Source organism: Psammomys obesus, unplaced genomic scaffold, assembly GCF_907164565.1.
Source record: "Psammomys obesus unplaced genomic scaffold, mPsaObe1.curated_primary_1811, whole genome shotgun sequence".
NCBI classification, from domain to species: domain Eukaryota; kingdom Metazoa; phylum Chordata; class Mammalia; order Rodentia; family Muridae; genus Psammomys; species Psammomys obesus.
The window spans coordinates 5,479,844-5,493,948 of NW_026596046.1; the positions used below are offsets into that span (position 1 = coordinate 5,479,844).

The 14,105-nt window shown below is 44.6% G+C and overlaps 1 protein-coding gene across 1 annotated transcript in view; it reads left to right on the forward strand.

Moving 5' to 3' along the window:
- Adamts17 (ADAM metallopeptidase with thrombospondin type 1 motif 17) overlaps nt 1-14,105 on the forward strand; it is a 298,959-nt gene that overhangs the window by 72,060 nt on the left and 212,794 nt on the right. Inside the window, exons 5-6 of the mRNA XM_055623484.1 lie at nt 6,769-6,852; nt 10,307-10,464. Of these exons, the coding sequence (XP_055479459.1) occupies nt 6,769-6,852; nt 10,307-10,464 (242 nt within the window). The remainder of the gene's footprint in view (nt 1-6,768; nt 6,853-10,306; nt 10,465-14,105) is intronic.

Consider the following 14,105-nt stretch of genomic DNA (forward strand, 5'->3'; position numbering starts at 1 on the left):
GGAAGGAAGGAAGGAAGGAAGGAAGGAAGGAAGGAAGGAAGGAAGGAGAAAGAGAGAGAGAAAGAAAGGAAAGGAAAGGAAAGAAAGAAAGAAAGAAAGAAAGAAAGAAAGAAAGAAAGAAAGAAAGAAAGAAAGAAAGAAAGAAAGATGGTTTTATAGCTGGAATGCAGCTTGGAAGTAGAGTGTTTACCTAGCATACGCAAGATCCCAAGTTCTGTCCCCGGTACTGTAATAAGCAAGAGCTGCTTCTTTGTGTCTTTGCTGAGGGCATGGAGCCCTGCTCCTGATTCTGTGTCTCTGGAGCCTGTGCAGAAGCTACCTCCAGGACAGATGTCAAAAATGACCTCACTTCACTGGGTGTCCAGTGGGCTGCTGTAGCTTTTCAGCACATATGACAGAGGCTTTGTGTCCGTGTGATTTGGTTCTCCTTGTGTGGGGGTCCTCGGGTGACACCAGGGCAGGAATGTTTTAAGGCACACATTGCAGACAGAAACAGGTGGTGTGGCACCAGAAACCCTGCGGATGGGCAGCCAAGTTGGAAAGCAGGCCACCCGTCAGAGTTTTGGTTGTTCTTCGCCTCCTTAACAACCATGGAGTGGTATGAAAAACCCAAGACCATCCAGGCAAGCTGTTCAGAGGAAAAATGACATCAATTTCACTTTATTACCATATAAAACAGACAACGGGTCTCTCTGTGGTCCCCTGAAGACATCCCAGCATTAGAATGCTCATTGGTGCTTTCACTTCAGCACATGCTAGAAGCTCCAGGAGACTTTTTCAACACACATAGCCAGTCTCTGTTTCAAGGCGTCTGGGGGCTCCAGAGTATACATTTTCAACTCAAGCCTGGGACCCCCCTTAGAGGTACTGTGAATTTAGTAAATTTAGTGCTTGCTTTTTAGGATGAGGTCTGAATGGGGCAGGATGGGACTTTTAGCAAGCTCTGGGTCACCCAAGTGACAGCTTTGTGAAAACCCTGCCTGGTGTGATGGCCATCACTTCTCCATCTGTCCCAGTCTCACTTCTTCTCTGGTCCCTGTCTGCCATCCCAACCATCTCTGTGTCCCCAAGTCACCCAGCTGGGAAAGCCACAGTATGCTGTTGGCAGCAAGTCTACCTGCTTGGCTCAGGCTGCCGAGGGAATGTGACAAAGGCAGCCAGGGCTCTGAGCACTCACTGGAATGCAGCCAGAGTTGGACACGAGGGACAGACTTTCCAGACAATTGGCTGCATTGCTCCAGGCCCAGCCAGGTGTCTCCCTAAGCATTAGGCACTGCTGCCTTTGAGACTTGCCCTGAGCAGGAATTTCCATGGGAAAAAGACAGAGCATCTTGCTTGCATGTCTCGGGCTTGCACCTTGTTTTGGAGCTGTTATCAGATGTGCATCTGGCTTTCCTGGCCTGGAGGGAGCTCCCATTCTGCCCTGTACCGTACCCCATGGAGCTATGTGAGCTGGCATTCTGCAAATAGCAGGTGACAGAGTTGCTCAGCTGTGGTGCTCAGACTTGGGTAATTGTTCTCTGGGATCAGAATGACTGTATTACGGGGGTGGGGGTAGGGGGTGGAATACTCTTCTTTCTTACTAGTCAGTGATATAACAGTTACCTTTCTTTTGTTGTGAAAACCTCATGATTAAGACAACTTATAGAAAAAGAGGTATATTTAGGGCTTATGGTTCCAGAGGGATATGGACATATCATCACACATCATGGCAGGGAAATACGGCAGCAGGCAGGCATGGAAGCTGGAGCTGGAACCTGAGAGCTGAGAGCTCACATCTCAATCCACAAACAAGAAACAGAGCAAGTGGAATTGAAATGGCGTATGGCTTTGAAACATCAAAGCCTTCTCCCGGTGACATGCTTTCTCTAGCAAGGCAATACCTTCTAAACCTACCCAAACAGGGCCACCAGCTGGGGGCCAACTGTTCAAACGCCAGAGACTATGGAGGGCATTTCTCATTCAAACCACCACTGGTATTTAGAGCATGAAGCTTTCAAAAATGAATTATACTGTGAATCGTGACAAAATACACACACACACACGCACACATACACCATAGAATTGACTACCGTAGTCATGTATAAGTTTGGTAACCCTAAATACAGTCACCTGACCAGCATCCAGGATGGAGTCATCTTCTAGAACTGACACCCTGTTCCCATTCGTACCATTTTTCTCCATTTTTCCCTCTTTCCAGCTTCTGGAGCATGAGGCTGTTTTCTTCTTTCATCTCACATCATACTTTTGTTCGTTCATTTCAAGGGAAGCTAGCAAGCCTTGGAGCGTGGAATGCACATGGTACTGAGCTATTCTCAACCTGACAAGAAGCCAATGGATGATTCTAATTCAGGGACTTGTCATCTGTTCATGTCATTGTGTGTGGGTTCTGTGTTCTCTGTTCATGCAGCAGACCGGAACACCACTGAGAAGTGCCTGGCCACATTTCTGTTTTACTTAAGTAATTAAAATGTTGGTGACATGGTCACATGGCATAGGCCAGCCTGGCCTGGAATACCAGGCTCACCTCCACCTTGCCGTTCCTGCCTCAGCCTCCTAAGTACTGGAATTACAGGCATGAAGGCCACTGTCTTAGAGCTACTGTTGCAATGACCAAAAGCAAGTGGGAAGGAAAGGGTTTATTTGGCTTACAACTTCCATATTTCTGTTCATCACTGGAAGAAGTCAAGACAGGAACTCAAACAGGTCAGGAAGATGAAGGCAGGAGATGATGGAGAAGCCGAGGAAGGATGCTGCTTAGTGGCTTGCTCAGTCTGCTTTCTCATAGAACCCAAGACCATCAGCTCAGGGATGTGTATGGCCCACAATGGTCTGGGCCCTCCCCTATCAGTCACTAATTAAGAAAATGTCTTAGAGCTGGATCTTCTAGAGGTATTTTCTCCATTGAGGCTTCCTTCTTTCAGACAACTCTAGCTTGTGTTGCCAGTACACCTATCATGGCTGACTTCACTTTCATCATATTTTAATGTTTTTACATTTACCTATTTCTATTTTATTTTATTGTATGCATGACACACGTATGTCCACACTACAGTGCATATACTGAAGTCAAAGGACAACTTGCCAGAGTCTGTTCTCAACTTCCTCTGTGTGGGTTCCAGGGTTCAAACTCAGGATATCAGTTTTAGCGGCAAGCACCTTTACCCGCTGAGCCACCTTGCCAGCTGCATATTATTTCTTTTTGGGGAGTGGGGAGTGTTGTTCTTGTTTTTTTTGAGACAGGGTTTCTCTACGTAGCCTTTGCTGTCCTGGAACTCACCTTGTAGACCAGGCTGGCCTGGAACTCTTGAAGATCTGCCTGCCTCTGCCTCCCTGAGTGCTGGGATTACTGGCATGCACCACTGCGCCTGATTTGCATGCTATCTCATTATACCCATGATATTCTTGAATGTAATTAGGTTTTGGCTGGTATAGTACTAGAGGTATAGTGCATTGAATTATTTTATGTTTGGGTGCTGGGGTGGAACCCAGAACCTCCTGTGTGCTACGTCTATGCTATCTCATTGAGCTACACCTGAACTCCAAGTGTTTAAACAGCACCTTATGATGAAGCCCCGTACAACTGGAATTTTGTCTTTTATAACACCAAGCTCTCTTTCTTTGGAATTTTCATGTTTGGAACTGAAGTATGCCCATTAAGGCCCAATCCTCCTGCTGGATATTTCAGGAAAAACAGTTGAATTACAGCCCAATGGAGGTTCTTGAAATATCCAAACAAGGAAAAAGTTGTGTTCCCTTCTTCTCCCAGGGTCAGGAATAGATAATGAAGAACTGACTTCAGAATTGGCCTATGGATGGATGGCCCAGCATAAAAATGTTTTGAGGAAGATGTTTTAGAGGGAGGCACTAAGAACAGAGCAAGTGAATGCATCCCCCAATTTTTCTTGTGGCAATGAATATTAAGTTACATAAAGATAGATTTTATTTAACTAAAATAGCAGCTTTTCTATGCATACGGTCCAAGCTGTGGCACAGCTAATTCTATGTCACAGAGCTGCCTAGCCTGTGTTGCCTAGTTTGCAGGCTCAGTGCCCTTTGGATGGACAGCTACACTTGGCCCGAACTGACCCTGGCATTGCTGCTTGCCCTGGCCATCATTTTTGCTGCTGCTGAACTGAGAGTAGGAGGGCAGAATCAAGGGAGGAATGCCTTAATGCTCTTGGTATGAAATCCCCTTCCAGGTTATGAACTGAAACCAAGAGGAATATTCAGAGTCTCATCCATCTTCCTTTCACATCCTGTAACTACAACCACCATTATTACCTCCTCATCAAACCTCTCAGAACCCCGCTTTTGCTATAGTTCCAGAGGGGAACTCAAGCACCTTGTGCTGACCTGGGATTGGGCATTCTCTGCTCATGTGAACCCTGGCCCCTCTGCCTTGTGATGTTTCTTTTCATTCCTCCTCTTAGAAGACCTTCTGGGACTTCTTGATAATGAGGTCTTGAATAGTAAGCTCTACTGACAGGAAGCATATTTGTATGTAAGCCAGTCTTGTGTCACCCTGATGGACTACTGAAGGTGAGTACCATATGGAGACAGGTTCTGCTGAGCTCGCAGTATGGGAGACTCAGGTTCAATTCTGGCAGACCCACCACTTTGGAGTCCAGCAAAGGCAGAAGATGACAATGATGGGTCACTGTGATTCTGAGAGAGAGAGAGAGAGAGAGAGAGAGAGAGAGCACAAGCTTGTGGACCACAGATTCACTGCAGCAGTAAAGCCCTTTCACTGGGCCCTTCTGAGCCCTTCCCACTACACCACCCTGGAACCCAGTCTTTAGGTATGTGTATTTGGGGGATAACAATTGGCCACAAAGGGGCAACTTGAGAAGGGCGTGTACCTTTCTGTCACTGTGATGTGCCTCAGTGGCAGCCTTTGGATAAAACGAGGACTTTGGGGAACACAGGAGAGGTGGACATTGTGATGATGAGCCTGGCTTTGAATCAGGGTGTTGCTAACTGGCTGAGTCTTGTAGTACCTTCACCTACAAGAGTCTGTTTCTTCATTGGGGATGGTACAGATACCAGTTTTCATGAGAGGTAGAGAGGGTTAAAGATGACATGGGCTGGGACATTGCAAGTGTCTGTCTCCTCTTGGCCTTCGGTCCTTCTGCATGAAAACCAGAGGCAGGAGTTTCAAATTTTCTGCCAGAATTACCTACCATCGATTTCTTTGTTCAAAATCACCCATGCTGTATGTTTTTTAAAAACTTTTGCATCTGTGTGTGTGTGCATGTGTGTGTGTGTGTGTGTATATGTGTGTGTGTATGTGTGTGTGTATGTGTGTGTGTGTATGTGTGTGTGTGTATGTGCATGTGTGTGTGTGTGTGTGTATGTGTGTGTGTGTGTGTATGTGTGTGTGTGTGTATGTATGTGATGTATATGTCAGTGCTAATAGAGGCCAGAAGAATGCATTAGATTCCATGGAACTATAGTTACATGCAATTGTGAGTTGTCTGACAGGGGTGTTGGGAACTGAGTGTAGGTCAACTAAAAGAGCAAAAACAAGTGGTCTTCGCTGTTCAGCCCTCTCCCTCATGCCTGTGTTGTACATTTTTAGAAGAAAAACTGGCTTTTCTCTTACCTTTGGATACAATGTACATGTGCCTATTGTGTGATTCTAGAATTTTCTGTCCTATACACCGGAGGGATATTAATTCCCCTAATCGTGTATGTGCATATGTGTGTATGTATGTATTATGTATTTTGTATGTGTCATGTGTGTGAGAGTACGGGGGTGCCTGTGCTGCCGTCATGTGTGGAGGTCAGAGGGCAACTTTCAGGCGTTTGCTTCTTGCCTTCCACCTGGCTGAAACAGGGTCTGTTGTGTTTTTTCTGCTTCACTGAATATTTGAGGCTCGCTGGCCTAGGTGCAAGTGGGTCTCGGTCTCTGCCTCCCACCTACTTTTGGGAGCGCGGGGATTACAGGTGTGTGCCACTGCAGCTTGGATTTGGAGGTTGGTAGTGGTGGTTAATGGGAGTTCTGGAGATTGAACTTTGGTCAGCAGGCTTGTGCAGTTAGCACGTTTACTAGCTGAGCTCTCTCTGGCCCTGGCTCCTCTCTCATTGAGGGTTTTACATCTCAGCAAACTTTCTTAATAGAATCTGGAAAATGTTCTCACCTGTGCATATTATTTTGTTGTCATTGCAGAAAACCACACTTTATTGACACTGAAATTTAAATTGCATGTAACTGTTATTTTTAGCTTTTCTCATCTTTAGAAAACCACATTTTAATGTTTTAATTAATACTGTGTATTTAAGGAGAGTTTTTTTTCAATGTTGTCTTGAAATAACTTATTAGAGACCCCATTAACAGTACCAGTACAAAATGACTATCCTATGAATAGAAATGAATTTTGGAAAACCTATCAATGTGATAAAAGCACTGTCTTCTTTCATCTCTGTGGATCATTCTCTAAGAAACTGGATTTGTAGAAAGCACTCTCTGCTTAGCTCCCCAGTTTAGCAAAAACAACAACAAACATGGCTGAAGAAGAGTTTTAAATGCACAGAAAAACTGAGCAGGTAGTGTAAAGTCCATATGCACAGTTTATCATATTTTTAGCATCTTCCATTTATACATTATGGTTGCTAACAAGCATTGGGCCAACATTGACTAATACCCATAGTTTATATAGATTTTTTGTTCTTTATCTATTATCCTTTCTCTGTTCAAAGCCACCATCCAGAACATTGCTGTATTTAAAAAATATATATATCTTTATTATTTTTCTCTCTTAATAGGTATACAACATGTTTCAGCACCAGAGCCTGGGGATTAAAATTAACATTCAAGTCACCAAGTTGGTTCTGCTGCGACAACGCCCTGTAAGTCTTTATGGGTGCCTTTTAGATCATGCTGAGCAAAAGTCTTTGTTGTGTACTTGAACATATTTTGGATATATGCCTATGAGTGGTATACCTGGATCTTGAGGAAACACTATTCCTCATTGTCTGAGAAAGCGCCAGATTGATTTTCCAAAGTGGTTGTACCAGTTTACATTCCCACCAGCAATGGAGGAGGGTTCCCCTTTCTCCACATCCACTCCAGCATGTGTTCTCACTTGAGTTTTTTATCTTAGCCATTCTGATGGGTGTAAGGTCGTTTTGATTTGCATCTCCCTGATGACTAAGAATGTTGATTCTTAAGTGTTTCTCTGCCATTCGATATTCCTTCATTGATAATTTTCTGTTTAGCTCCGTACCCCATTTTTTAATTGGATTACTTCATTTGTTGCTGATTAACTTCTTTTTTTTGTAATAGATCTATCCCTTTATTATGTCTTAAAATATTATAGTTAGAGGATAGTTATGTCTTTACATATTTTGTTACATATAATGTTACATATATACAGTTGTGATGTTACTTAATAGATTCAGGATCCTATGTTTTAAGTGTGTTATTGCATGTGGAAATTAGTTTTATTTTCATGGTTGTGGAACACATAGCATTAACTCTCATAACAGTCATTAAACAGACATTTCACTCTGTTTTTTGCCTTTACATTATCTCAAGAACATTTCTGCCTTTTCAGTCTAAAATTCTGTAGGCATTGAATAGAATTCTATTGTTTCAATTTCCATTTTCTCTAGTTCCTAACATTTTAATTTTTACTTTCCATTTAGCTTATTAATGGGAAATTATAGTTAGATGATAGATATTTCATTACATATAATGTTATATACATTAAATAGCTGTGGTATTACCGAATGGATTCAGGTTTCAGTTGTTGTTGTTGTTTCTTTTTTTTTTTATTTTTTTCTTTTTAGTTACATTTTGTTAACTCTGTGTCCCAGCTGTATCCCGCTCCCTCATTCCCTCCCCAACCCCACACTCCCTCCCTGGTCTCCTCCCTGCCCCTTTCCAAGTCCACTGATAGGGGAGGACCTCCTCCCCTTTCATCTGACCCTGTTTTATCAGGTATCTTCAGGGCTGGCTGCAAAGTCCTCCTCTGTGGCCTAACAGACTGCTCCTCCCCGGGGGGGGGGGGTGTCAAACAGCCTGCCCTTGAGATCCTGTTAGAAACTTCTTAAGTTCTTTATATATTCTGGATATTAGCCCTCTGTAAGATATAGAGTTGGTGAAGATCCTTTCCCAGTCTGTAGGCTGTCGTTTTGTTCTCATGATAGTGTCCTTTGCTTTACAGAAGCTTTTCAGTTTCATGAGGTCCCATTTATTGATTGTTGATCTTAGAGCCTGTGCTGTTGGTGTTCTGTTCAAGAAGTTGTCTCCTGTGCCAATGAGGTCAAGGCTCTTCCCCACTTTTTCTTCTAACAGTTTTAGTGTGTCTGGTTTAATGTCTTTGATCCACTTGGACTATAGTTTTTGTGCAGGGTGATAAATATGGATCTATTTGCATTTTTCTGCATGGAGACATCCAGTTAGAGCAGCACCATTTGTTGAAGATGCTGTCTTTTTTTTTTTCCATTGTATGGTTTTGGATTCTTTGTCCAAAATCAAGTATCCGTAGTTGTGTGGGTTTATTTCTGGGTCTTTTATTCGATTCCATTGATCCACCATTCTGTTTCTATGCCAATACCATGTAGTTTTTATTACTATTGTTCTGTAGTACAGATTGAGATCAGGGATGGAGATACCTCCAGACGATCTGTTGTTGTACAGGATCATTTTGGCAAGTCTGGGTTTTTTGTTTTTCCATATGAAGTTGAGAAATGTTCTTTCAAAGTCTGTAAAGAATTGTGTTAGTATTTTGATGGGAATCTGTAGATTGCTTTTGGCAGGATGGCCATTTTCACTATGTTAATCCCACCGATGCATAAGCACAGGAGATCTTTCCATCTTCTGTTATCTTCTTCTATTTCTTTCTTCAGAGACTTGAAGTTTTTTCAAACATGTCTTTCACATGCTTGGTTAGAATCATACCAAGCTACTTTGCGTTACTTGTGGCTATTGTGAAGGGTGTAGTTTCCCTAATTTCCTTTTTGGCCCTTTTGTCTTTCATATACTGGAGAGCTACTGATTTTTTTTTTTTTGAGTTAATTTTGTATCCAGCCACTTTGCTTAAGGTGTTTATCAGCTGATGGAGTTCTCTGGTTGAATTTTTGGGATCACTCATGTTTACTATCAGATCATCTGTAAATAGTGATACTTTGACTTCTTCCTCTCTTTTTGTATCTCATTGATCTCCTTTAGAGCATGCTGAGTACTTAATGGGTTTGGAAGTCCCCCCTGGCTGTGACTGCTATGGAGGGCTTCAAGAAAACTGGCTTATTCAATGTCCTGACTTTGAAGACGGTTCCATTGTGAGAGAAGAGAAAGAGCCTGGGCCACAAGCTATGGGAGCATGCAGACTGCTGAGAATCTCAGGGAATGCTGAGTCATGGGCTCTCACACATCTTCCGTGCTCCTGGAAGCTCTGGCATATGGCTTTCATATATGTAGAAAACTGGGGGAGGTCTCAGAAGCCAGACTTTTCTCCTGGAGCTTCTGCCTCAGGAAACCCAGCATAGCCTTATTTTTGCCATCTCTCTCTCTCTCTCTTTATCTCTCTCTCTCTCTTAACAATTTATACATTTTATATCCTTCATCTCCTCCTGGTCCCACCCTCCCTTCCTCTTCCCCCCATCTGCTTCCCTTTGTCCACTGATAGGGGTTGTTCTCTTCCCCAGCTATCTGACCCTAGCTTATCAAGTCTCATCAGGACTACCTGGATCCTCTTCCTCTGTGGCCTGTCAAAGCCTCATTGCCAGGGGGAAGTGATCAAAGAACAGGCAACTGAGTTCATGACGGAGGCAGCTCCTGCTCCTCTTATTTGGGGACCCACATGGAGACTGAGCTGGCTATTGACTACATCTGAGCAGGGGTCTAGTTCCCTTCTGTGCATGGTCCTTCGTTGGTGCATCAGTCTCTGCTGGCCCCCTTGGGCCCAGAGCTTTTGCTTTGTTGGTCTCCTTGTGGAGGTTCTGTCCCCTCCATGTCCTTCTATCCACCCCCCTTCAATTGAGTGCCTCCCTTCAAGCCAATACTGCCTATGAGATGAAGCAATCAGTGGACATTGAGGGAGTGCCTTTGGTTTTGTAGACTGTTCTGTTTCTGAGAAGTAGATTGCTTTGCTCTAATGACAGTCGTTATTTGAACTTGTGGATAAAGTCCCTGATGGTCTCTCTTGGGACTTCCTGAATGTCCTTTGGTTCTAGGCTAACTCAGGGCATCCTTTGAGTTCTGTGTCTGAGAGCATCAACCATTTGTAGTATAAGCTGGGTGGCAATTTTGGCTTCCCGGATGATGCTACCTTTGACTACCCCTGTCAATTTCTTTTAGGCCAAGTTATCTATTGGACATCATGGTGAGCGGTCCCTGGAGAGCTTCTGTCACTGGCAGAACGAGGAGTATGGGGGAGCACGGTACCTTGGCAATAACCAGGTGCCGGGAGGGAAGGACGATACGCCCCCTGTGGATGCTGCTGTATTTGTGACCAGGTAAGTCTGGAGTGAGAGAAAAAAGACAGTACCCCTTTGAGAGCATGTTATCAATCTAGACTTGGAAGCCAGGCCTATGTCTACTTGCAGGGGCTTTGGGTTCCTTTCTAGTTAGGACCTCACTGTTGTAGGTTCAGCCTCTGGGGGATGAACTGATGCCTGTCAGCACTGCCTAACCCATGCTGTTAGTTGTCATTAGCTCTGTGGTCAGCATTAGAAAAATACTGAAATTCTAGGTAACTAGAGACTTAGGACTTTCTATACCCATGCATTTCTCCCCTACTTCCCCTCCTGCACCCCAGTCACATGCTAGCAAGAGAGGTACAGACAGGCTTTGCAGTCGCTGCAGACTGATTTGCACAACTGGCTAGGGAGGAGAGCGTGTGCTGTGAGTTCCCTGCGGGAGAGCTCCCGGTGGGTCCATGGATGACCTGCACAGCCTCTCAGGACGTGCCGTCCACAGGACAACGGCAATCCCCAGAAAACGCAAGCTTTCAGATGCCCATGGGCATCACGTACAGAAGTCTGTTTAGAGCAGGGGTAAAGGTTCTTTCCCAGCTTCAGGACTATCCTTCTATATAATATTCAGGTTATCCTTGCAGACCAAGGAGCCAAAAAATACATAGCAGAAACCCAGGGTGGCCTCTGAAGTCATTACAGCAATCTCACTGCTGTAATTCCCTAGTACCACTATAGCCACTGAGCAGAAGCAGGTGACCCTAAATAATGAGGTCTGTCCCCTTGCATTCAAGCTTGAGGTGTTGGTAAGGCCCCCCCTCTCCTGGAATTCTCGAGGGGTGGGGATTCCTTATTTTCTCACTTGATTGCCACCCTTGGCAGGCCTCTGCTTGTGGACACCTCATTGAGATGCCCTTCCACGATCACGTGGACTTCTCTCCATGTCTCTTTCTGTGCCCAGGTTGTCTTAACAGGACAGGTTCTTAACAGGTTGTCTTCTAATCAGTCCTTATATTAGGACCTGTCTTATCTCATTGTGACCACTTCTCAATTGGGTTATGTCTTAGACCCTTTTTCCAAATAAAGTCACTTAACCATATCTGTTATGGGAACAGTTTTAGCACATACATACAAACAGGGTATAAACACAGACATACACACACACACACACACATACACACACACACACACAGATGGAAATGGGGAAAAGAAACTTGTAATTCCAGTACTGGTTTGTCAAAGACAGGATAGGAAAATGCCTGGGGTTCACTGACTAGCCCAGCCTATCCTAAATAGCAATCCCCAGGCCAGTGGGAGTCTGCCTCAGAAAGCAAGCTGATGACTCAGGAAGAATAGTGTCTGAGGTCGACCCATATATACGTGCACCCACACACACATTCCCCCCCACCAGAATGTATTTCCTGTGAGAACATTTGCCGATTAAATGTCTAATCTATGGGATACTCTGGGCACAGTCTCTTAAATAATTCTGTGGCTATGGAAGGATTACCAGCTAGTGTGACTGCTTCAGGACTGGGCTTGCCAGCATGTGAGTGCTGGGCCCCTCCAGGTGCTCTTTCCTTAGAAGTACTGGGAAGCCATCTTCCCTAGCCAGAGGCTGCCATCACTCATTGGAGAATGGCATTTGGGGGCCGGTAAGACTTCCTGTAGAACACCCAAAGGTTTGTGCTGCTGGGGGAGGGACAGATGTTTGGAGAGTGTATTCCACCTGTGAAATAAGCAGTAGTCTCGTGGAGCCTTGTTTATGTATAACCATAAATTACACAATTAATTTTTTACATGAAATTAATTAAGTTTAACTGAATTAGGCCTAAAAGCCCTTCCTAGAGAAGAGCTTCTGTTAAACAACCTCAAGATTGGAGTTTTCAGATAAACTCCCAGTGCCCCTGCTTTGAAAGTTGTTTCAATAAACACTATAAAACTTAGGAGCTGGGCATGGTAGCACACACCTTTAATCCCAGCACTCAGGAAGGCAGAAGCAGGGGGATTGCTGTGAGTTTCCGGCCAACCTGGTCTACAAAAGCAAGTCCAGAACAACCAAGGCTACACAGAGAAACCCTGTCTCAGAAGAAAAAATACATAGGAATTCTGGTATTTATTAAAAATATTATTAACTTAGGGGATTCCCTCCCAACATTGTATTTGAAAATACTTTTTACCTTCCTGTTATTTCCTTTTACGAGAAGCTAGTAAACATGTCTGTAACTTACCCATCTTACTGAGGATGTTTTCGGGGTGAGGTAATTTAAGTGTACTCATCAGTTTCAAAGATACAGTTGTCACCTAGGTATACGGTGATCTCCCGAAGGGGAGAGAGAAAGGACTTGGAAGTTGTCTTGTTCTGGAAATGAAAAGCTTTTTTTTTTTTTTTTTTTTCCCAGAGAAAATAAACATCATCTAAATCACAGCTGAAAAAACTTCCAGATTAGGTCTTTCATAAAACCACTAATAGGCAAGGAAGGGAGTACATGTTCATCATCCCAGCACTTGGGTGGTGGCGACAGGAGGGCCAGGTGCCTAGGTCACCTGTGCCTGCATAGTGAGTCTGAGGTCAGCTTCGGCTATGTGAGGTGCTGTTTTAAACAGTGACCTCAACCAGGGGTCTAGGAAGATGGCTCAGCCAGTTAAGTGCTTGCTATACAAGCATGGAGAGCTGGGTTTGATCCTGTGGAACCCAAGTGAAAGAACTGGGCTTGGCGGTGCCCATTTGGCAGAGAGAGGGACTTGCTAGCTTGCTTCTGTAGTCCAACGGGTGAGGCTCAGTTGCAGTGAGAGATTCTGCCTTAAAAAACTGAGGTGGAGAGAAATTAAGGAACATCATTTTCTGACATCCCATACACATTTGCATACACACACACACACACATACACACATACGCACACATGTACATAAAACATACACACGTGCACATACACAAACACATTCACCCTTATGCACATGTGCACACACACACAAACACATGTACTCCACACACTCATGCACACAAACATACACACTTGCATGCACATACACACACACAGGCATGAACACAGATAAACTCATGTACACACATATGCCTAGGGGTTCCATTTTCGTCTTCTGTTTCCCAATGACACCTCAGGGCTGCCTAAGCCCTTGCTCTTGCTTCTGTGGACCTGCTCAGCCCCAGCCCCAGAATGTGTCCTTGCAAATGCTGACTCCTGCAAGGCCAGGGCAGCAGCACTGGAGTGGGTGAAGAAGGAGCTCCCAGGAAGCTGGTGTGTAACTCAGAGCCAAGGCTGCAGCTCCTGAGGTTGAAATGACGGCAGGCTGGGGTTCTGCAAGGGAATGGGATGCGAGGGCAGTGGCTGCTTGAGAGAGGCGCCCTGTTTGCCCAGAGCAAGCCTAGCCAAGTGTCTAATAGGAAATCGCACAGGCCAGGCTTTTTTCAGGAACAGCATCCCTGTAGTTCGGCCTTGTGTCTGGCTAGGATTTTCTTTTCTCTCTCTGTTTTGGCTGGTGGCTAAGCCTGGGAGCTCTTCCCCTGGACACTGGCTGCTACAGAGGATGTGAGCATGATGTCATGGCTAGCGGAGGCAGTCAGCTTTTCTGCAGCTGTGTAGACAGCCACTATATGCACTGTGGCTGGAGGCCAACCAAGGCCACACAGAAGACGGGGGCTCCAGCCCTGGTGGCTTTACCTT